General features: G+C 42.2%; 1 protein-coding gene across 2 annotated transcripts in view; it reads left to right on the forward strand.

Annotated features, from left to right (window-relative positions):
• Commd10 (COMM domain containing 10) overlaps positions 1–17,827 on the forward strand; it is a 125,678-nt gene extending 107,851 nt beyond the window's left edge. Inside the window, exons 6-7 of one of the 2 annotated variants that reach the window (XM_006977654.4) lie at positions 16,302–16,361; positions 17,058–17,827. In XM_006977654.4, the coding sequence (XP_006977716.1) occupies positions 16,302–16,361; positions 17,058–17,096 (99 nt within the window). In that variant the 3' untranslated portion in view covers positions 17,097–17,827. The remainder of the gene's footprint in view (positions 1–16,301; positions 16,362–17,057) is intronic. The other variant, XM_042263935.2, reaches the window with a different exon arrangement.
• The last annotated feature ends 7,367 nt before the right edge of the window (positions 17,828–25,194 follow it).

A 25,194-nucleotide genomic window follows, 5' to 3' on the forward strand; every position in this document is an offset into this window, starting at 1 on the left:
CAAGGCCTGGTCTACAGAGTGAGTTCCAGGACAGCCTGGGCACAAGGAGAAACACTGTCTTGAAAAACAACAACAACAAAAAATTTGTGGTTGCTTATACTCTCTTAATAGGTCAGTAATATATAAACAAATTTTTGCTTATATACACACATAAGTATTTTAGAAAATGATTAGTTCATATTTTGTTCCGAAAACTTTTCTTAGTTAACATTAATTAAACATTAAGTTATATTTGAGACTGGGGAGGTGGCTCAGCGGTTAAGAGCACTGGCAGCTCTTCCAGAGGTCCTGAGTTCAATTCCCATCTGCCACATGGTGGCTCACAACCATCTATAATGAGCTCTGGTGCCCTCTTCTGGCCTGAAGGGATACATGCAGACAGAACACTATGTACCCAGCACTCGGGAGGCAGAGGCAGGTGGATCTCTGTGAGTTCCAGGCCAGCCTGGTCTACAAAGCGTGTTCGAGGACAGTCTCCAAAGCTACACAGAGAAACCCTGTCTTGAAGAAAAAAAAAAAAGATATATTTGAATTAAAGGACATTACACTTCCTGGGAAGAAATAGAGAGAACGGGGCTTTCTCCACAATGTGAACCTAATTCAAGACAAAAGCGTGCCTGACTCCAGTGTGCTCTTGCTGTGTGAGGCCCACCCAGGTCTCCCTGCACAGATACGTGTTCTCCTGAGAGGACTTCCGGTGAAGAAAGTACGAGATGAGCTGCTCGGAGAGCAAAAAAGGATTTTCTTCTACAAATTCACCCTAATATACTTGAGGTCAAATTTTGAATATCTGTATGGAGCAGTGGTTCTATGTGATATAGGTCGTTCTCTTTAGTAATTACCAAAATGACTGTTTAGGGGAAGTTCATCTGGTAAGGTCTGTAATCTGGTGTCTTATTTCACAGCACCTGACATTATCGTGACCTGCAAAATAGCACTCAGCGTGCAAAGATTTTACTTTTTCCAACTCTTCTCTCACCTCACCTATCGGAGTCCAAGAAACTGTTAATTCCGACCCAGAGAAAGGACAAGGCCAGGCTTAGTTGTAGACTAAAGTGTGTGCCGTGCTGAGCTCTGTGTGTTTTATATGGCGACAGCGCTGTTGTCTCCTGTAAAGACAGGCTTGCACACGGTGTCCGTGGCTAACTGTTGCTTACCTTCCTTTATATATGTCTCAGGGCTGGAGTTTGATGGAGAGAGAGGTCGTTTCTGGTAAATCCTGCAGAATATCGTAAGCTCCCTAAAAACTGTATCATCTAAATGTAAAATATGGTCGATCCTTGTGTTCTGAGATATTATTGTCTGATTTTGAGGTAAGTTTATACTCTGAAAAAAATGACATGCAGTCATATAGCCCACTATGAAAAGGTTATATCCTCAAGTCTCTGTTAAAGCCTGAGTCCAGGGCAGTTGACATTTCATCTTGTTTTCTTGTGTTGAAAAGGGTTTTAAGATGCCGTTAATATCAATACTGTTATGAATTATGCACGGGGGACCCCGAGGGTATCCCGCATGTGCAGCGGAACATGCTGGCATGCTGGGCAGATACAGCGACGGGCTGGCTGGCAATCCACGCCATGCGGGCATGGTGGTGGGACGGCAGGAGAACACACAACCCAGACGCTGTGTCCATGCGGAAATGGTTGATTATAGTAAAGAGACAAAGAGAAGATAAGGAAGAGGGAGAGAAGAAAGAGAGGAGGAGGAGGGGGAGAGGGGTGCACACCTCGTAGGAGTGGAGAGAGGGGGTGGGAGAATGGAAGAGAGAGGAAGAGGAGGGTTTTCCTTTATGTCAGGATGCAGAGTGGCCCCAAGGGGCGAGTCAGAATATTAACAAATACTATAGCCGAATTTCTGGATTCAGTCCCCACTGAAATGAATTTTATAGACTCAGCCCATCTCAGACATTTATTTAGGAATATTTTTAAAGCACTAATGAATCTTCACTCTTTTGCTGATGTGTGCTCATGAAAAGTTAAAAAATACTTAGTTGTGATTTGAACCTGAAATAACATTGCATGAGAAAAGAGACTGACTCTTTACGCTTTTGCTTAGAGTAGAGTATTCTGCAGGTTGGCCTTTTCCCTCTAAAAATAATACTATTAAAGAAGACAATTTGGGCAAGGTATAGTGGTGCACACCTTTAATACCAGCACCCAGGAGACAGAGGCAGGAGGATCTCTGTAAGTTCCAGGTCAGCCGGGACTACATGGAGAGACCCTGTCTCAAAAAACAAACAAACAAAAAGTAATCCTGATATCCTGATCATATTTATGAAATGCCCTCCGACACCTGTGCAAGCATTCTGTTTTTACAAAACTTTTAACTTTTCCTCCAACTACATGGCGCACATATTTTTTCACAACTATTAGAATATATCCCAGAAATCTTACAGTTTCATATTTTAACTCTGAGCTAATTTACAAGTAAAAATCACTTCTTACTACTTTGGAACTGAACAAGTTTTGTCTAGATTTTGTGGGGGAGGTGAGGAATGTAGATTTATCTTCTTCATTGTCCCCCCTGTTCTAGGCTTTCAATCCCAGACTGTACTGGCTTAGCAAACACTTTACCAACTGAGCCACACTGCAGCCAGAATTAACTTATATTTACATTGTCCTCAAGCCTTTGGGGGACTATTCTGTCTTAATTCCCTCTTCCATTAGCCTATGATTGCGAAGCAGCCATATGTGACCCACATTCACAAAGCGATGTGTTGGACAAATGCTCTCACCATTTTGTCATTTTCCCACATCCAGGTAGGAAATGCCTTTGTTTATTTTCCAGGGCTCTAACAGGCAATTTTGAGTTCCAAATTATTGAGAACTTCTTAGCAGGGTAGTTTAAAGTTTGTTTTACTAAGTTGGCCTGGGTCACGAAATTCATTAATATTAATGACTGAACTCAAAAGGCACTTAGCCTCTTTAATCAGTAACAGATACAAAGCATTAAACCAAATGTAAGGCTTTGTTACGCCATGAGTCATTCCAGCAAGGCCACATGGAATAAGCAGGAGAACAGCCGGCCGGAATGTTTCCCAGCCACCTCTGGCTTCTTCCTTCTTTAGAGAAACTGAAGTTCCTAAACTCATACTCAGATACATTTCTGTTGACGTCATGTGAGTACATGAAATAAAATACTTGGAACTAACCACTAGTGGTTTGAAAAAAAGCTCCAAAGCCCTATTACTAATAAGCTGTTAAAAAGAGGGGGAAAAAAAAAGCCTTGGGAACACACTTTCTTAACATGTCTTTCTTAACATGTCAACATTAAAATTGCATTCATTCATGAAGTTTATATGAGTCATTACTGACATTTGTGAAATTCAAATGACTGTGAGCTGCTGGGTGGTGGGTTCTGTTTGTCCCCAGCCTCTGAAACTGTCGTCAGCCTTTCCTATAAACCAGAGATGTGTCGGATGTCAGTGAAGGGCTGACATTTCAACTTTGAAATGAGCAATTACACCGTTCATTCAGATTTCACTTGCTCGTTGACATACAAGCAACATGTCCTTTTAACAGGCAGCGTGAATGCAGTAAGGAAGGCGAGTGCTTGTTAGGTCGCTTGGTAAATAGAACTAATAATTTAAGACACTGGTGGCATAAGTGATTAGCAAACTTGCATTAAAAGCTAGATCATAAATAGGTCAGGCTTGCGGAATACCCAGTCCCGTAACTGTAATAAAGAAACAGCCAGAGACAGTGTGCCTGTGCCCCAGAAAGCCTTCATTTGAGAAAACTGATAGTCTTTCTGATGCAGCACCTGGGTTATAGCGGACCAGCTCCTGGTCACTGAATGACCTGGCTCCATATTGCCCTCTAGGAACACTGGACTTGGCTTCTCTCTTCCATGCTACCAAACGCTCTTGCTGTCAGTAACATCCGCCTTGTTGACTCTAGAATACAAATACCACTCCTTGTCTCAGTTGGATTACTGGGAGCTGTTGTTATCCTAACCATAGCTCGTGTAACTCTCCAGGAGCTGTGATAGTTCTTCTCTGGTTTCCATCTACCCCTCGAGGCATTCCCTTCATGGTTGGTGTGCCTTCAGTATTTAGTCTTGGTTTTCTCCAAGTATTATCCTTGGGAAATACCCTGTAGTCCTTTAGCTAGAATTCTTAACTGCTCCCGGTCCTTAGGCCTTGAAGTTTATCTACACCCCAATTCTCTAACTTTAATAAGTTCATATATTTAATAGCTTGCTGGGTTTTTTTTTCTACTTGATTATCCAAAGATACTTCCAAATCAATATGTATTAAACTAATACCATAGTTCCTACTCTGTTTCATCCCTGTAATGGGTAGTTTTATGTCAACTTGACACAAGCTAAAGTCATCAGAGAGGAAGGAACCTCAATTAAGAAAATGTCTCCATAAGATTGGGCTATAGCAGGCCTGTAGGGCATTTTCTTAATTAGTGATTGGTGGAGGAGGGCCCAGCCCATTGTGGGTGGTGACGTCCTAGGTGCTATAAGACTGAGCAAGCCGTGATGAGCAAGCCAGTAAGCAGCACCCCTCCATGGCCTTCACATCAGCTTCTGCCTCCAGGTTCCTGCTGTTTGAGTTCCTGTCCTGACTTCCTTTGATGATAAACAGTGATATGGAAATATAAGCCAGATATACCTTTTCCTCCCCAACTTGTTTTTTGGTCATGGTTTCACCAAAGCAATAGAAACCTAACTAAGACAACCCAAGACCTCTTCCTTCACCCTCATCCTATCTCAGTGACTGGCCCTGCTCATCGTTTTCCCAAGCCTGATGCTTGTCTTTCATTCCTAACACCTTGTATCTCACACATTTCTCATTGAAAGAGGCATTGAGTTTTCACATCTTATTTCTTACATGCGTCTTCAATGCATGTGTTTCTTTTAATTTTCAACTACAGCTACCCTAGTTCAGACCTTCGTTACCTCTAGTTCGATTATTATCACATTAGCCTACTTCCTCCTTTTGTGGTCTCCCTATCTTGTCCTGTTCAAGACTTTATCTTTCTGATCTTAGGTTGCCTATCATTTCTATTATGAATCTTCTGTTGACTCCACAGTACCTTGACTGTTAGAGCATTCAAATTATTTTGTTCTTTCCATTTATCGCTCTTGGACATTTAAGTTCAAGTAAAGCAAAAGCTATATGTATTGATCATTGCCCTAGCCCCAACACCTTAGCATGTTGCTTATAAAAATATGTTGAAAAATGAAATTACTCTGAAACCCCAAAACCACACAATATTTTATACAAGTCATCAAAGCATCAGAACATATCTAATGAGTTTGACTTGCAGGGTTAAAGGAAATATGTAATCAGGAAATTGAATACATGAATGAAGTAAAAAGGTCATAGTTTATATAGATGTTTTACAGATGGTAGACCTTGGTCATTATGATTAATGCTACAGTTGGCCAGATTTGCTCTGAGCTATGTTAATGAATATACACATAATCCTGTGCTTAGACTGGTGGAACTCTGCCCTAGCTTTATTGAATCCTGGTTTTGAGAGGAAAAGTTGGTTTTACAGATAAATCCCCAATGTGTATGTGGGAGAGGGGATTAACCTACAATGTTCATGTTCTGCATTACTAGATATTAAAAATATATATGGCACTGCCCTTGATGTCGAGGAGCTTCCTGCGTGATAGGAAAGCTTCCATTGCAGTAGTCCATCGTAGCAGGAACTAACAGAAATCCCACTGTGTGAGAGAAGCGCGGCACGCATCTAGGGTGGTGGGAGCTGGGTAGAATCAAACAGGGTTTCACAGAGGATATGACATTTCAAGAGAATATGAAATATGAAACAGGTTTCCAGGAGGAGAAAAAATAATTCTCAACATTATTCTTTAAGGTAAATAAAATGTGTTTGTGAATCGTGTTTATATGCTATATTTTATTTTAATTGTCAAAAACATCAAGTTATGTCAGCATTGTTTGTTATGTACTGTGTTTAGGTATATGTTTGTGTCATACATGACTTGTTAAATCTGAATTATAAAATCCAGTCCCAACAATTTTAGTTGCTTTAATTGGACCATACTTTTATGCTTAGCGTTACATACTATGTGGATAAATCTTGGAAACACAAGATGAAGCTAGTCACAAAATGTCGCTTATACATGATTATGTTAAATTTTTATATTCTTTTCAGACAGGCAAGCCAGTAAACTAGATTACTGGCTGTCCAGGGCTTGGAGGGGGGCAGAGTAATCACTAAGTGTTAGCAGGCAGTGGCTAGAGGTCCTGGACTGTTTTAGAGGTGATGAGGATTTCCAGAATTAACTGAGAGAGTGCAGCCTTGGGGCTGAATTACTCACTTTAAATGAGTGAATTGAATGGCATATGAGAATTTCTATAAAACTGCTATTAAAAAAGTAAGTCAAATTCTGCAAAGTTATTTCCCCCCCGAAAACATGTGTTCCATCTCTGTCTCAAGTATCATAGTACAGATTGAATTATATAATGGTGTTGCCTGTGTTGAATTCACAGCAGCTGCCACAGACTAATGGTTCAAACAAAATGAAAATACTGGTCCTGGGCTCTTGGCTGAGGATTAGAAATGTACCAACTAGTTAAAAGCACTTACTTTTGTAGACTATGCGTCGTTAGTTCAGTTGACTCCAGGATGTCTTTACAGTTGCAGTCAGGTTTACAAGTTCACAAAGCTCTAACGGGGAGGGGAAAGCGAGTTCCGCTATGGCCACAGTATGTTCAGAACAGGGTTACAGGCTCAAGTGTCCTCTGGACAGTTGCTGCTTTGAGTTAGTTACTCCCGCATTCTATCAACTTTAGTTTTATCCTTGACTGTCTTTAGGAAACTGGGTTCCTAGGTATTGGGTGTGACTAATACTTCCTGTAACGCTGCAGTCAGTGGTGGATTGTCAGCTTTCACAGGGGACTAGTCAAGTCCATTTCATAACTGACACAGCGCTGAGCATATCTTTTCATCCCGATGAAGCAGCCCCTAAGCAGGTCAGTGTAAATGGTGACTGATGTGAGATGTCGAGAGACGCATTGGTCCTCTTCCTTCAAATGGACTTAACAACACAAATTGTTTTGAAGAATTAAATCAGTTGGACATAGTGACTCATGACTGTAGATTCTGAGAGATGAGCTCGGCCAGCCTGAGCTACCCCGGGAGATACTGAAAAGGAAATAAAAAAGGAATTGGGCAGAGAGGTGGGGGAGAAGGAAGGAGCTGGCATATACCTTTGAATTTTTTGTACACTGTTGACTGTGGTCAGTCATTTAATTTAGGACAGATATAATGTAGCTCTGGAAAGTGCCAGTGTTATCACACAGATTTTTGTCAATACTGATTTTAAGAAGACAGTGGATCCCAAAATTTGGCTGTTGAAGTCCAAGTCTTTTACACTGAGCTCTGGAAACAGCATGAGTCTAACTTAGTGATTGTTGTTTACCCAGAGTCCCTCAGCCAGGATACTAAAGCATTCTGGGAAGTAATACGGCTATTCCAAATGGTAATGTTTTAGCAAAAGTGCTTCTGATTATAATAATTTCCATTTTCCAGAAAACATAAAGCATCGCCTATAGTATTTAATACAGAAAAGGCTCCATTCTGAACTGCTTCTGTTTAAAGAACTTCGAGTAATGTTATTCAAAACCTCTCATCTTGCTGATTAGATTCAGCAACCATAGCTAAATGTATCCACACCAAAGCCTAATATCATAATGATATATCGGCACACACATAATGCATTACAGTTAATGAATACTGGATGGGTACATTTTTGATTGGCTCCAAGTGGGTGTGCAGTGCACGGCCCACCTTACAAAGAGAGCTCTGCTGATGGGACGGCCAGCCACACATTGTTGTGTCTCTATAAGAAGAAAGCCGCTTCTAGCCGAGTAAAGCAGGTGTGCAGATCACGGGTCACACGGCCAGGATCAATTGATCCAATTAAATGTAGTGAAGTGTCCACTGTTGTACAACTTTCGTGTTACTTAAAGATTTTCAGCCAAGATGCTTTGTTATCATGTGGGGAGCCAGACTCCTACAGTCTCTCCTCAGTTAAGTAGTGTGAAATGCCAAGTTTTCTGCTTTAACCAGCTTGAGGTGAGAGCCTTTTTTTTTTTTCAAATTTATTGAGAATCAATAGTTACAGTTTGATGATTATGTTATTAGGTCTACTATTTTCTAAGTAGAGTCAAGTACTGTACGTGAATAGAAAAATATTGTCGTCCTTTACACAGGTTTCACTCTCTGATAGACTCCGTGTTCAGTATGCTTTCAGAGGAGGAGGATTTGGTGTCAGCTGAGCTGTGGGAGAGTGTGTGCACGTGTGTGTCTGTGCATTCAGTTGGGATCCTCCTAGAACATCAATAGCAGGAGCCAAGATCCGGAGGACAGTGTGTGAAACACTATCAGTGCTCTCCTTGATGCCCCATCCATCTGCAGGCAAGATGACGCCAGAACTTGAGTCTTTAAGAAACATGGGCCAAATTTTGGTGAATGCCACACTGATGAGCTTGGAATTTGCTTTTGCAGGATGTATACTATTGTGTTCTAAAGCAGATAAGCATTTTGCTAAAATATGCTTTTTAAAGATTAAAAAACAAAGTTATTATTTGGTTGATAAACCTTGGCAGATGCTATCTGCGGCTTGCCTCCATTGGTGGCAGATGTCCTTTTAAATTTTCATCATCTCTGACATAGTCTCAGGTTCTCAGAACGCCTCCTCACAGAACAGGGTCATGCCTGTGAGATTTGGGGAATTGCTGGAGTGGGCATTATTTTCCACAGACTTTGGAACCTCAGGGCTTGGAGGAAATAACAAAAGTTAGCTCCGTGCCCTATAAAGGTGATCATTTCTATTGCTGTGTTCTGGATCTTGTATGTCCATTGAGATAACACTTTTATTCTTTTGTTTGAAATTAAAGTTCTAAACTTGGTGATGATCGCTTTTGTGAAAATTTCACAGAGGCTTGTTTTTGTTGTTTGTTTTGTTTTTATCATCAAAGTTAAGACAATTCATTAATTTTTCAGCATATTTTTTGGGAAATTGAAGCCTTTAGCCTTAGATTATATTTCTTTTAACTTAAGATAGCTAGACACCTCAAGACCTATATTTATTGACTATTTTACCTCATCCTAGTTCGTGAGTGTTTCTGTGTTCAGTGGAAATGATTGTGCATATTCATGGGAAGGGGTTTTTTTTCCCCCTCAGAACCATCTTAACGTTCAAATCAAAGTCTGCAACCATCTCCTGCCCCCGTGACACAGAGCAAGAATGATGCCTGGCCCTGTCTCTGTCCTTTGTGAAGATCCTTCTGTCTTCGTGGAGCAGGGTTCTTGACAGTACTTTCCAACTGACATTTTTGTATTTAACTACCTCAGTTCAGAGGCCTCATTTGCTGATGCAGATACACTTTTTAGCATCCTTAAGTCATAAAACAAACAAACAAAAAAGTCTTAGGAAATGAAGCTGCCTCACATCAATAACACACACGTAGCTCAGTTTCTTTGAATGATCAGACGCTGTGGGTGAGAAATGGCCAGTGGCTTATACATATAGATAGAGGTCATAGCTTATTTGGTCTTTAAGAGCTGACATTGTATTGGTCATTTTTGAACACTAATATTTAATAAAGACAGTAAACAACTAATTGTAAATATGCTGGAATATATTTAGAATTATCTCTAGTTACATATAGTTATAGCCATATAATCCACAGAGATATTTACTAAGTGAATGATGCCTAATGGTGTTTGTTCAATGCACTCGTTTGGTAGGATGGAATGTTATTTACGTGCTCTTCCTAGGCTCCTCACCCGAAAAGAAAACCTCTCCAGAGACCAAGCAAAGTGTTTTAGGTCCAACTGAACAAGAGCTGGTAGCCTTTCCCTTGCAGGAGTAGTCTGCCTTCGTGGCTCTCAGTGAAAGGATAATTGTAGCATTTCTAATTTCGATATTCAATTTAGATTTGAAAGCTGAGCAATATAAATTGTAATTCTTATCTGGGATATTTTTATTATTTCTGCTTAGATAACTTGTGACAAAATTGGTGCATTTCTCTTTTCCAAATGTGTTTGTGTTCCTCACTAATGGGAAAGCAGAAGATATTCTTAGTGTCATCTTTCATCAGTCAGTTCGTTCTGAAGACCTTACTACATTCTATTTCCATGGGAATTTACTAATGGGCACGTGCAACATTATCCAAGTTCTGCTGGATACGCTTACAAATTAAAAATGAAGAGGAATAGAAAAGTGATCTTTCTCAAGACACTGGCAGAATACCCATTTGTGTTCTTTCATTTTTACTTTGCCATATTTTCAGATCAAATATAAAACATCTAAGTTTGGTATATTAACACCTAAGATTAGCCCAGACAATAGAAATAATGAATTTCCTGAGTCAGGAGAAGGAGAGAGGGCATCTTGTAGTCTCCATCTGTCTAGTTAACAGTTAGTGACATCAGTGGATTATTGTACAGGAAAATGGAAGGTGGAATGCATATTTCAGAACAAGCCACCTAGCTTTTCTGTTTGTATACTAACTTCCTGGTTCATTTAATAATGGGATAAATAGCACGTATGGAGGGTGTGTAAAGCTGGGGCTACTCGGTATTTATCCAGGACTACTTCCCCAAATCCCGAGCCTGGGCACCTCCGTGTCTTGTACTGTGTTCTTTTCCCAGGCAGTCTTGTCTGGTGTCAGTGACTCCCGAGTTTGTTTCTCTTACCTGGCTGCCTTTTCCAGACTTACTTAGGTATTTTCTGGGTGATCTCTGCCTTCCTGAGCCTTGTCTGGAAGTATACATTAGATCCACCTCCTGAACCAGCCTTTGTGTTGCTGATTTCAGTTCTGTCCCTCCAACATCTCTTTCCAGCAAACCGGCAGCCATTATTCTTCATCTTTCTGTCCCTCTGTGACCTCCTGACTCCAGCCCAGATGGTCCTGGGGGCTGTTTCCTCTACCTCTAAACAGTGGCTCGGTTTTGTTTTCACTTTTCTCTCTCTGCAGACATCAGATGGAGCCATCATTTCTTACCTGAACTAAATCGGTAGCCTCATGCCTGCTTTGTCCACAGCCACTTTGGCAGGTTCTAATGGGTTTCCAAAGGAAGGCAAGTTGAGTTTTTGACTGTAAATAGAATTGTGGCACTCTTACACCTGAAGTCTTCATTGATTCCCAAAATGAATTTGATTTTTGCCAGGCAGTGGTGGCACACACCTTTAATCCCAGCACTTGTGAGGAAGGGACAGGTGGATCTAGGAGTTTGAGGCCAGCCTGGTCTACAGAGTGAGTTCCAGGATGGCCAGGGCTACAAGAGAGGAAAAAAATTGTATTTTAATCTCCAAAAGAGACAGTAGGGCCTACATTAGCTTTCTATGGCTATTAGTCTAGATTTTAATTTTGTTTCTTGTTTGCTCTTGTTTATATAACAAAATACCTTAGAAATACAACTTAGAGGGGGAAATATTTATTTCATTCCTTTTTAAAATATTTATTTATTTTGTGTATATGAGTGCTCTATTGACTTTATACCAGAAGAGGGTATCAGATCGCACTAGAGATGGTTGTGAGCCTCCATGTGGGTGCTGGGAATTGAACTTAGGACCTCTGGAAGAGCAGCCAGTGTGCGTAACCACTGAGCCATCTCTCCAGGCCTCATTCCTAATTTCAAACATGTTAGTCCAAGGTTGCTCTGAGTCTCAGGCTAAGGGGTTTTTGGTAGAGGTTGCTTGTGTCATTACAGAGCAACCCAGAAAGGGACAAGAAGGAGCGGGGACAAGATAGAAGCTCCTAGAAGCCTGCTGCTTCTGCTGCCAAGAAGTTCCACTGTTCACTAAAGTTGGACCACCAGCTGGGGTTCAAGCCTTAACTCGTGGGCCTATGGGGGCGGGAGGTAATTCATGATCTAACCATAACAGGCTGCCATACCAAAGTGCCACACATGTCGCTTAAGCAGAGGGTTATTTCTTCACACTTCTGGAGTAGAAAACCAGGGTCAGGCTGTGGAGAATTGGGCTTCTGAGCCCCCCTCTGGGCTGGAAAGTGAGCGTTTCCCTCTGTGGGCTTCCCATTGTGTTTCCGTTGGATGTGTCGCCTCATCTCTGCTCTAAGTGCGCCGGCCACGCTGGGTCAGGGCCCACTCTTCCAAACATCTCCAGTTTGCCACAGATGCAGTCACACTGTGAGCTTCAAAGAGTCGGTGCTCAGCTGTATGAATCTGAGGGAGATGCTGTTCAGCCCACCACAGAGCTTGAGTTGATACGGTGGGGGAGCTGGTGCACGTGGAGCACAGGACTCCATGATGTTTCTATACGTACGCCTGTGAGCCGGCTGCCTGTGCTGTGTGTTCATCAACCCTGAGCTGCTCTTGGGTCAAGGCACCCGAGAAGGCTGCTCGCCTGTGGTGATGGGGTAGCCGTCATTCACTCTCTGCTGACAGGGGTAGACAGGATGGAGATGGGAAACCGCCTGTCCGATTTCAGCCACGAAGCTGCTTTAGCTGGGCATTTCCACTCTTTTCTCCACAAACCCCCTTGTTACACCTGACGGTGGTGAGATGACAGGGTTTAATTTCAACATTTTCCCTTCGCTCTCAGCAGAGATGCTAGTGAACCTTGAGTTGACTCAATTCAGAAGGACATAAAGTAGAGGAGAAGATGGTAGGTATCCAGTTACCCCAAAGAGCAGCACACCCATCGTACTAACTCTGGAGTTCTCCTTGAACATAAGTGCTTTTCTGTCTTCTGGGTTGGATCAGGATAGTCAACAGTTGTATGGCTATTAAAGTGAAGAGATGCTGCTTGACGGCTTCTTCCTTCACAGACAGGACCTTCCATACATGCTGTAAACAGTGAGAGGAGAACTTGGTCTATTCCGGTATGACAAGTAAGCTTGAGCTTTCCAGTTGTCTCAGGCATCGCTGGGAGCATGTCTTTCTCCTAGACATTAGTGGGCACAGGAAAGCTTTTTTATTTTTTAAGATTTATTTATTATGTATACAGTGTTCTGCCTACATGTATGCCTGCATGCCATAAGAAGGCACCAGGCTTTGTTATAGATGGTTGTGAGCCACCGTGTGGTTGGTGAGAATTGAACTCAGGACCCCTGGAGGAACAGCCAGTGTTCTTAACCTCTGAGCCATCTCTCCAGCCCCCACAGGAAAGCTTTTAATCCTACAAACTGCAGCAAGGGTGACAATGGAGGGCAAGTGGGTGGCTGCATTTGAGAGTCACTAAAGCCCCTAAGCTTAGCAAAACTATGTTCTGTTGTCCTTACTTGGTGTTTTCATGACGTCTGGGAAAGGAGACGAATTTAAAATTCTTGGATTCTGTGGGACTTCATGTCCAAACAGGACAGTGTAGCGAACTGCCCAGGCCAGCCTAGACATCTAAGCTAGATTCTTACTTCTCTGCAAACCAGCGTGTCACCATAGACATAAAATTTGCCAGTTCCATATTCTCCATGGTCTCCTCTAAGCCACTGTAATAGAAGGGAAGTGGCAATGCATGCTGGGAGTTAGCGCGGGCACAGTGACAGGTTCTCTGCAAGTTTTACTTCCGGTATCAATGTTTTCATGTCTTTATGTCTATGTCTAAACATTTCAGTAAAGCAAGACAGTCAAATTTTATGTGCACATGTACTTACATTTAAATTGGTTTTGGGGTTTTTTTGTTTGTTTGTTTTTAAAGACAGGGCTGGAAAGATGGCTGAGCAATGAAGCGCTGACTGTTCCTCCAGAGAACCCAGCTTTACTTCCCAGCAGGTACTGGGCATCTAACAACTGTCTGCAACTCTAGTTCCAGGAGAATCAGACACTCTCTGCTGGCCTCCAAGGACACCAGACATGTACATGGTACACAGACATACATGCAGGCAAAACATGCACATACCTAATTATTTTTTTTATTTTAAATAGGACATAAAATATACCATCTTAACCACTTTGAATACACAGTTGGAATTGTTCCACATGTTCTTGTTGTAAAATGACATCCAGATCTTCTTCACCTGCACATCTGAATCTCTGTACATATGTTTATAAAGAAAGCACTACCCCCAAAACCTTGGTAATCTCCATTGTACGGGGACTGAACTGGGGTTTTCTCTGAGAGCAGTGTCACTCGGAACAGCCAGGCCATCTCTCCAGCTTCTATCTTGAATTTTTGAAGAACGTTCCTGCTCTTTTTAAGGTTTTTATTTCTAATTAGGTATTTGCAGGGAAGGTGTGCATGTGAGTGCAGGTACCCTTGGAGGCCGAGAGACGCCATTGTCTACTGGAGCTTGAGTTACAGGCAGTTGTGAATCACCCGAAGTGGGTGCTGGGAATCGAACCCAGGTCCTCTGGAAGAGCAGCAAATGCTCTTAACTGCTGAGCCATCTCTCTAGCCCAGACTTTTCTGTGGCATTTGTACCACTTTATAATCTCACCACTGGTGTGCAGGGTTCCAGCTGTGCAGGGTTCCAGCTGTGGCATTTGTACCACTTTATAATCTCACCACTGGTGTGCAGGGTTCCAGTTTCTCCACATACCTTCACTTGTCATTCCCGGTTTTTTTGGGTTTTGTTTTGTTGTTGTTGTTGTTGTTTTGAGTAATAGCTAGTCCAGCGCACTAATGCGTCTAGGGTCTTACAGACATCTTCTGCTCTGTGTTTTGTTTGTTTGTTCTGAGCCTTTCTGGAAGAAGAGGGCTTCAGATTGCCTAGTCTGCCCCACACTGTCACGGTGGCTGTGATTGTTCTAACAAGCACGGTTCGTTATTCCTTCTCTTGGTTTAACGTTCAAGGAAACACCACCTTGAAACAGAGCAAAGCAAAATACAACCTAACTTAGTGCTGGGTGTAGGGTTATGCAAATAAATTATTTACATAGCTCTTCCCCTCTTATTTCCTCATAGCTTTTGACGTGGAACTGAGGGTAAACCCCCTTCTAACTTCAGAGAGAATATAATTGTATCGGTAGCTCTTGCTGGTTAGACTTTTGCATATTTAATAATGGGTGCCAATTAGCTGAATACTTTTTCTAATACAGTTCACGACCTTCATAATTTACACCATTCCTAAAGGATAGGGCTACACAGGTGTAGGCTTCTTATTGGCCAAGGCTTAAGTATGTAAGAGAGAAAATGAAGAAGTGCGAAAGTTGGTCCTGTGTGCTTAGGCCTGGTGAAGGGGGAGGGGACTGTTTCTGAACCTAGCCCCATTGACCTAAGAGTTAGCTGGAGATAACGTGGTTTGAAAACTTTGGCTTTGTTACAAAATTGGAAACCAGCCGGTCCTGTGGTGGCACACACCTTTAATCCCCGCACTCGGGAGGCAGAGGCAGGCAGATCTCTGTGAGTTCGAGGCCAGCCTGGTCTACAAAGTGAGTTCCAGGAAAGGTACAAAGCTACACAGAGAAACCCTGTCTCGAAAAAAAAAAAAAGAAAACCATCCCAAGAGATTTTTCACGAGACAACATGGAAGCTAAGAATTGAGTTGATACTGTGAAATTGACTGGGGTTAAGTACTATAATTAATACCTGTGCACAGCAGCTTTCCCCCCCCCCTTCAGTCCCGATGCTTACTCTGTGTCCTGTGAGGAAAGCAGAGGAATCAGCATGGGTGGCAGACTCTTAGCATCCTGCCCGTCATTGTTTTCACTGCTTCAGGGGAACTTTGGCTAAAGTCAGCCCATCTTGGCAGTACAACACAGCTATGTTGTGGGTTGGTCTTCAGCTGGCTAGGTTACAGTTGCTTGGCTTGGGATCCTCTTCACCAGATCACTGGAGATACAATCACAGTGTTCGTCGGCAGCACACAGAATCAGTTTACCAAGGCACGTGAGATGGATGAATCTAAGACGACTAAGCCCTGGCCTTGAAACTGCCATGTTAACTGTTAGCTTTTGCTGTGTCTGTACATTAAGGAAGGTCACAATCTTAGCACATTAAGATGGGAACTGTCAGGGTAGTGCTTGGAGGCAGAGGCTGTGCCCATGTGAGACATTAATGGCTGGGTGAGTTCAATCAGATACGCCGCCTCCAGTGTCTGCATAATGGTATTTACTAGATTTTAAATGGACTGCTGAGAAAGATGAAATATAATCTCATGTATGATCTCTGTCTTGAAAAAAAAGATAATTAAATTGTTCTCTCGCTAGCATATATTTTATTAACCTTTGTGGAGTCAACTTAAAGAGAGATGTCCCTATAGAGTTGAAACCTTTTGCTCAGGTGGAATGTTACCAAGTGACTCTGTGAGTTCTAGGAATCCCATAATCCTAGGCTCGCTGGAGAGAGGAAAATGAAATGTAAATTTTATACAACTGAATCATTTCCCCCTTTGTTTCTCTTTACAGGACCTGGAGAAGGTTCTAGTGGAATTCAGTCACAAGGAGCTGTTCGATTTCTACAACAAGGTCTGTGTTTTTAAATGTTTTCTGATATGTAGCGATTTCTTGACACTTCTTGGTTTTATACATTTTTATTTTTGATGCCTTATTATATGGCCAAATTCTTTAAACTCCTATAAGCACCTTGTATCTCACAGTAGCTTCCTCTGCAGAGCCAAGATAAAGAGAATCTGAAGACTAAAGTCAGAAAGAAAATGAGATGGTTCTTATTAATTACAGAGATAGGATTGGTGTTCTCTGTGAAACCGAGCAGGACACTGTGCCCCCTGTGGCCCCGGTCCGCAGATACAGATCACCTGAAGTACGTCAGTGGCTGGGCCCACGGGTAGAAAGAGGCTGCCGGGCTTTGGCGATTTACCTCTCATTTATGTTTCATTTTTCCTTCCAAATACTGACTTTGTACCCCAGGAAAATGCATTTCGTTAACTACCAAACTTTAAAGTCTTATCGTGTGGTGATAACTTACTAAGAAATGGTGAGGAGAAGCCTTCCTCCTTCATAAGTGTAAAAAGTGACAGGACAAGCCTAAACCCTGACATCTTTACGTAGAGGAAAGCAGCCCGAGCCATGCCGTCATGCCCGTGTGTGGGTTCAGTGTGGGTTCCTGGTGCCCTTGCTCCCGTGGGTTTGCATGTTTCCAAACACTCGCTACCGTTCGTTCCCATCACTAACGTGCTGTCTTTATTTTTGTCTTTATGACAGCTTGAGACCATACAAGCACAGCTGGATTCCCTCACATGATGTTCTCGAAGACTGGCTTCACCATCACATTCCTGCCACCTCGTCTTTTTGCCTTGAAGAGAAACGAACGCATATTTTCAGGAGGACTCGGTGACTTTATTCTTCAGATAATCTGACTTATCACTTCTTAAACAAATATCACTGAAGGGAAATCATAATAAGAGCACTGGGGTTCCTAATATACCGTCTCTCCTCACGTGAGGAAATCAGAAGAGAGCGCCATATTGCTTTTTCTGTCGCGCTGCTACATCATCACTTTGCTGCGGTCTTGCTTTCACGGATCCCTGAAGTTCTGTAGGCGGCAGGTGTGACATGTGCCCTGGCAGAATATGGAAACTTATAATTACATTACTTAATTAGGGGAGCAGCCCCAGGCCATCCAGTGTCTCAGCATCTGTCTTAGAACTCTATTCTTGCTTGAGGTATGATACAGGAAGGAAATCTAAAATGGCGCCAGTACTGTTATGAGTTAATTCCAGTGTGATCCTCTTGCCCTGCCCGATTGAATTCTTCTGACTTTAATGATTTACTAATCATCTAGGTTTATGTATATTTCTACAAATTAATAACAGTGCGCTTCACAGTGTGGAGACAGATTCAGATCGTGAATGAGAACACCTGTAATGACTACATGGGAATCTGACATTTTAAATCAGAAGTTTTTTGCATTCTCCTTCTGTGGATACGTTCATTGGTGTCAGTCAATAAAAATTTTATACTTTAGAATTAAACTCAAGTATACAGTATTTTTATTTTATAACATATTTTAAGCTGTGGTTATGTAAAAATATATGATTTCCTGAAAAAAAATCATTTGAAATTTTTAACAATGAAGTGTCTTACCTTGTGTCCAGAGGAAGGAGGGGAGGTCTCGGACATTGCCCTCTTCACAGGAAGGATTTCAGAATACCTTGCAGTTAAGCAAACCAAACAATTACAGTTGAGCACATTGCTCACGTGAGGGTCCTGGATAATGCAGGGTTCACCCATCTGCAGCCAGTGTTCACTGTTTACTGCTGATCCCCATACTTGTTTATAAAGAATGCTGTTGCTTTTAGAAGAGGTGGAAGTTGGGGTTGTTGCAGAAAGCAAATGTTACAGCTGTTACCCACAGCTGATGAGTCCTCAGGGTTTTCAAGTTTCCCGCTTGTTACAGTGTAATGTAGTTTGCTTCTTTCTGTGGCCTGTACGGCTGCTCGTACTTTCTTTTCCCTTAGATGACATCTTAGGGTTACTGTCACTGTGGCAAAACACCATGACCAAAGCAACTTGGGGAGACAAAAATACATTAAATGTATTCATATTTATTTCAAGACTTGTGATATATGTTGTTAGATTGTTTTCCCAAACAGTTGAGTGTTTCTGCTCCCTCTCCCAATGAATAAAGAATTCACACACCCCAAGCCTTTCTGTCAGCTTTCTCTTCCTGCTGTACACCCTACCCTTAACATTCTTCTCCACTGGGAATTATAGTTCCTATCTGTCAAGAGACTGAAGAAGGAAACTCTGCTTCCTGGTAGAAATATGTTGTGTTAGTAAATCCAGGAGTGAAGAAAAAAAACGTTTATTTTTTTAAAGATCAGCGAATGTATGCAGCACAGTAAGTATAGGAGGCTTGAAGGCAGATATTTATTTTCTTAATAATACATATTCACTGGATAACATGCTGCCAGCAGCTCTGCAGACATAGCCACCGTGTTGACCATGATGAGCAAAACAAACACAGTCGATGCCCACTTGAAAAAGAATGTCAGGGTCAATAAAGTAAACAAGCATGCAGCCAGTCGGCAGGCGGAGAGAAGTATAATTGGAGTCTATTAGGGAAAACTTCAATAGGGAACCAAACCTGAGGCTGTCTGTGGCTTTCAGGAGGGATTCCTTGGAGAGTGAAACTTGAGATGAGTTCTGTTGGATAAGATAGAATGACATAGAGTGGAATTAGAGAGAAAAGCATTGCAGACAGACTGCTCCATGCAACAAACACCCTAGAGGTTAAAAAAGACTTCCTAGTGTATTTCAAGGGCCAACAGATCCGTGTGGCTGGAGCACACTGGACAGTGGACTAGGGAGCGCTCCAGTTTGTGAACTAGACAGGCGTCGGTCCCTCACCAAGTGCTGCCATTTCTATGACCTAAATAGATTACAAATGTATTTCCAGGTCTCTCACGTGTCCAAGCCACCCCCGTCTTTGCATCCACCCCAGCTTGCCTTCAGCCCAGGCTGCATTCTGGGCTAATTAAACAGAATTAAACAGTAATCCTACTAATTATACCATTTCCTTGTTAAAATCCTTCAAAGGGTCCCATTATACATCAAACAAAATGTAATGACCTGGCCCCTCAGCCAGATCCTAATTCATGTTTCCTGTGCATGAATTAAACAAATTGCAATTTGCTAAAGATCATTTCTCTTAGCTTCTTAATAGGAATAATAATCCAAACAATAGCAATGTTTTGAGGATTAAGTGAGATAATTGTGTTAAACATTTTCTCTAACTCTGATTCCTGCAATCACATGAAAGTGTTAGTGTATTTTTATAACCTTTGAGAAAATAGGCTTTCTATTGAAAGGGTTCCAGGTGAGCTTGAATTCATGTCGAAATTACTAACAGCTTTATGAAAGTCTTTCTCTCTTGGAGTTTGTTTGAAGTTCTAACAGTAACTCCATCTTTTCTACCATAATGCTAAGCTAATCCTTTTTTTAATTTTCTATTATCCAACTATTGTGGTATGTACATGATAGCACCAGAATAAGAAACATGGTTTTGTTTGTTTGTTTTACAAGTACCTTTCCACATGGTCCTTCCGGCTTTAAGAAATCTTTCTCTCAGGCTGGGGAGATGACTCCGTGGGGTAAATGCACTGTTGCTCAGGGCTGATAACCTGAGTTCAGGTCTCCAGGACACACATCAAAGCAAGGCATCGAATTCGAGCGTCTGTGCTCTCAGTGTTCTTATGAGGGAGATGGGATACAGAGACAGGAACACATCTGGAAACTCAACCTAGCTTGCCTAGTGTGTGCAGTGGAAACATGGTACAAGGCAAGGGCCAGAGCCTGAGGGTTTCCCTTGACCACACAAGCACAGTACACATGATACTTGCTTTTATTTCATTTGGCCTTATATAATGTCTTCCCTATGATGTTCGTTATACCAGGGGTCAGTATATGGCTCTGCTTACCATGTCCTTCTCAGTAGAACTCCATTAGTGGTCTAGCTGCCCAGCTCACTCTAGAGACAACTGGATCTGCTGGAGTGCATTTTGGGGGCGTATGGTAAGGGACCATGGGTGAGCTCAAGAGGTGACTGAGAATGCAGCCAGCAAGAGTTGAGGCTCACAGCCCTACAGCCAGAAAGAAATTCTGCAAAGCTCTCGAAGAGCCTTGAAGTAGGTTACACGGTGTAGCTGATACCTTGATAGAGCTTTATGAGATTCTAAACAGATCAGCTAAACTATGCTTAGACTCATGACCCTGGTAATTGTGATAAAAATGTGTTGTTTTAAACTTCTAACGCATGGTAATTTGTTATGGTACAATGGAGAGCCAAAACAACAGCTGTGCCGTTCGTGCATGGTGTAGGTCTACACTTTTGGACAGACAGCGAAGTTGAGTAGTTATAACAGAGACCCCCCGTAAAATGTGCAAAGCCTACACATGGTCCTCTGTAGGGGTAAAAAGTGTGCAGATGCCTGTGTTATATTCCGCCTCCTAAACTGGGACATTCCTAGAAGTCAAAAGGAGTTGTAAGATGGATGCGGTGAGTGTTTCCATGGCGTCACTTACATTGTTACCCAACAGGAAGCTATCTTCTATGCTGCTTTGCAGCTCCTTCAAACCATAACGCTAAGTCTCACCGATGAATTGTGAAAGTCAGCTTTGAGCAGGCAAGGATTGTAATGTTTCAGGGGTAACAGCAGTGAGGCGGAAGAAACCCAGGTCCCAGCCTCCTCCCGTGGCTCACTTCTGCCTACGTGCCCACAGCAGATGGCTATATAAGAAAACAGGCTTGAGCAACTCTATTTGGGTCAAGTGAGGCCTGTAAACTGTAATTTAGCCTATGGCTCAACTAATTTGATAACATCTTTTTAATTAGGCAGTCATTTAAAATATATTTTAGAGCGACAAACATTTAACAGCAAATCTGCAAACTGTGTAAATGTCAAAGAGAAGAATAGAACACCTAAAGGAGAAAACCAAAACCTGACGGCAGTCCACAACTTCAGCATCGACTCTTGGAGTTCCTGTGACCGACCGTGTATTCTTCCTCCTGTCCAAGTGTGGCTGGAATCTGAGCAAACCTGAGTGGACATTGTGAATTTGCCCCGGAAGTCTTCCTGTAACTCCTTTCAACTACTAAAAAGGGGCAGGTGGGGCAGTTCTGTCTTGTTCAGACTCATTAGTAAGAAGCTAGTCAGCTAGTCGGGGTGGGGGCGGGGGAGGGGGGGTATTTTAAATTACAGTTCAGTCAATTTTGCTTCCTTAAAAATTTGATTTTTTTTTTTTTGGTTAAAAGTTATGCAAATAGTCTACTGAATAGACCAACCTCATTTAACACTAAAATTAGAAACACTTTAATTTGAATTTTATAGTAAAGCTTAATGGCATTTATAATTTTGAAAAAACTGAAGGGATTTTCATCATTGTTCCCCTTCTGCAACCTTGAAGTCTCCTAAGACTTATGTCTCTGGAGGATGAGGTGTCGACCTTTACAGTCCAAATCCAGGTGACTGTGGTTGCTAGCTTGCTTTGTCTTATTTAAAATGGACCGTTTCTAGTTTCTATTTCAAAAGAAATAGACTGTAGATCTAAGGAAATGCACAGTAGGGGTCCAGTTCATACACCCATAAGGAAGATGGTCATGGTGGGTTAGTCTTCGAGACAGGAAAAATACCAAGTGTATGATACCTGTCCCTTAGCAGGACCAGATTTCAGTCATTTCAGTGGCTTATGAGAACCGGAGAGTCATTTCTTAAAGGATTCAATTTCATTTTTACTTTTTTTTGTTTGTTTGTTTTATTTTCTGTTTTTTGAGACAGTTTCTCTAGGTAGCCCTGCCTGTCCTGGAACTTGTTTTGTAGACCAGGCTGGCCTCAAACCCACAAAGCTCTGCCCGCCTCTGCCTCCCAAGGGGATCAAAGGTGTGCGCCACCACCACCGGGCTAAGGATTCAATTTCTTAAAGTATCTTTTTCTTCAAAGAAATCCACGAAGGAAAGCAGTAGACAGTAAATTCAATCACTGCATTTATTTTTACTGGTGTTTTGATTTTTTACTTTTTCACAAACACAGATTACATATGCATTTATTTTTGAAATTGAATTTCAGAGAGCACAGTTCATCTTACCAGAATCATTTAAGGCAAAGTCAGTAAGGAAGTTTTTCTCCTCTATCATAAATATGGATTTACCATGAGGCATGGCTTCCTTGATTTCTTAAGCTCGTTTCTCGTGCCTCCTAAATTCCTGCTTTTCTTTTATGCTTTCTTTCTAGCCCACAGCAGATTCTCTTTGCAGGTTCAACCAGGCCTCCTCTAGACAAAAGGCTCTTGAAAAAAAGATACCCTAACACTTCCGCACCGGATGCTCCAACTTCACACACACACACACACACACACACACACACCATGCAGGAGTGTGGTATGCTTTGGCAAAGAACAGAGAAACACAGTAATTTTCCAGATGACCAGAGGAAGAGTGACTCACGAATCCCAGACCATGTGTTCCACGCTGCAGTCCAGCCTCTCCGTGGCATGTTGATGTAAGTAGCTCTGCAAACATCACGGTACTTGAGAAATGAAGGCTGAATGAGTCCGTGGAGCGCAAAAACAGTATGTCTCCCTCGGCCTCTCCTTATTTGCACAATACCATCTAAATTTTTAAAACAACCCAAATCACTGTAGTAGTACAAGAGTAGTTTTCAGACTCTGAGAGCTATGTACATCTGCAATTCCATGAGGGAAGAGCCCCCCTCCTGGGGAGGCTCTCTTCAAGTCACTGATCCCTTCATTCATCATCTACATATGGAGAGTAAAACCTTAATGACCAGCTGAAACCCAGATTTCTGCCACCCAGAAGGCTAATGCTTGTTCTCCCATTGCTCGGAGGAGATTTATGACAGTCATGAAGTTGACCTAGACATGCTTCTGGGTTCTGATGCTGCGAGCCCTGAAAACAATGACATTCCTACTGAATTCTGCGGTTATTTATAAGACAGAGTCAAATGAAGTGCTCCAGAGAGACATCAACAACATTCTTCTATTGAGAGGTATGTTCAGCATGGAGAGGGTTTGTGAGCTCATTGCCCAGAAGACTTTAATTTCCTGCTGAAAAGTGCATTTTGATTAAAGACATGGAACAGACACATCCTGTGTACACTCCCTACAAGGAGACTTGACCCACCGATTGGAGGCCATTCAGTGACAAAGTTTGAAAAACAGATCTCATGGGGCTTGGATTGTTCAAGGTTATCACAAATGTGCTACCTGATCAGAGATTTTTTTTTTTAATTTGTAGATAATACAGAACGCAGGAAAGGTGGGAAGCCAGGCACAAGGCTATTCAATATTTGGGGTAAGCATTCCAGCTATGCAACCAAAACTGTGTGTGCCCTTCGGAGTGGTGTCCTGTGGAGGGATCTGTTGCTTGCTGATAGAATGACCATCTATAAAGTTTAACTACCTCATGCAGAATGCCCTGTGAGCCTTAAAGTCGAGGTCCTTCTGTGCCCATTGTAGTGTTTTTTTGTTTTTGTTGTTTTGTTTTGTTGTTGTTGTTGTTGTTTGTTTTTTACTGTCTGTTCTATTCTTTGTGTGGTCATAGAGCAGCAAGAAGAATGTCACCGGATGCATCAGCCTTGAGGACACTTGTGAGTTGCCCTATGCAGACTGTGCTCCCACTGGAGGCCCGCGGGCTCCGAGGGTGGCCACCTTTGCTGAACATGCTGTTAGCCCCCTCCTGCGTTTGGGTCAGCGATCTTGTGAAGCTCCACTTGGTGGGTTCCGATGTGTTGGCGGTTGCTCGGAGCCAGTGATGCAGTGGAGTGTGACCACCATCTGTGAGCTTCTTCAGAGGCTCCATGAGGATTTGCACAAACATATTCCTCGGCTCTGAACCAGCTCCCGGGAACCACTCTGCTGCACTGACCGCCCTGAGTCATTTTCTTGGGGCGCTGCCATCCCACAAATGCCGCTCTACTTTTGTATCTATTTTCTCAGTTCACACTTTCAGTTTAATGTGTAGTGAAGAAAATCTCAAAACAGTTTAATCACTGCTTGTATTTTAGATCCGCGGTCGATGTAGCGTTTTCGGGGCTATAAACAAGCTGATTGCAAAATAGGACTGTGACGAGTCAGATTTTCTTCCCATAGAAAAGGATTTTTTTTTTTTGAGATGTGAAAAAAAATCCCTATGATTAAATAATTGTGCATTTCATAGGTTTTCTAAAATTGACCTTGTTTAGGTTTTACTAAAGAAACCACCTCTACTTTATGAACTTCTCTGTACAGGATATCTGCTTGAACAATTGCAAGGAAAGGATAAATGTTTTCTAGAAGAGGAAACATTATACTTCTACCCACTTCCCTGTGGTCCTCTTTCTAGCCAGTCACATCCCTTGGGGAAGAATGGCATGTCTAATAACAAGTATAAAGTACAGGTCGCCCATGTTCACAGATGGGCAGAGTAACTGTAAAGACTGTGAATGATGCTTCTCTCTCTCACTGCTTCTGATCCATGAGTTAGAATTGCCAATGATTAGGAGCCCTTCAGGGTCTCTCCATCTTTCTGTGCCTCAGGAAAGCACTGTTGCTGTGCTTTTATGCCATAGAGCAGGCAGGGACTAGAGAAAGACTGTCCAAACTTCCGAGGTGAAGCTGAGGAGTGATGAATGGGGAGGAAGTCCTTAACTAGGCATTATGGGTGGACCAGATGCTCCAACCCGCCATTACTAAGTTCTGAAAGATGATCAAGTGTCTGTCCCTCTGTGTGCAGCTCCCTTGGGAGAAGAGCTGGAGAGTGATGGGCAGAACAAGATCTGCATGTTTAGCAGCTCTCAGGCCAATGCCATTAGTGCAATAAAAATTCATCTCTGTCCTTTATAGC

This window comes from Peromyscus maniculatus, chromosome 19 (assembly GCF_049852395.1).
Source record: "Peromyscus maniculatus bairdii isolate BWxNUB_F1_BW_parent chromosome 19, HU_Pman_BW_mat_3.1, whole genome shotgun sequence".
NCBI classification, from domain to species: domain Eukaryota; kingdom Metazoa; phylum Chordata; class Mammalia; order Rodentia; family Cricetidae; genus Peromyscus; species Peromyscus maniculatus.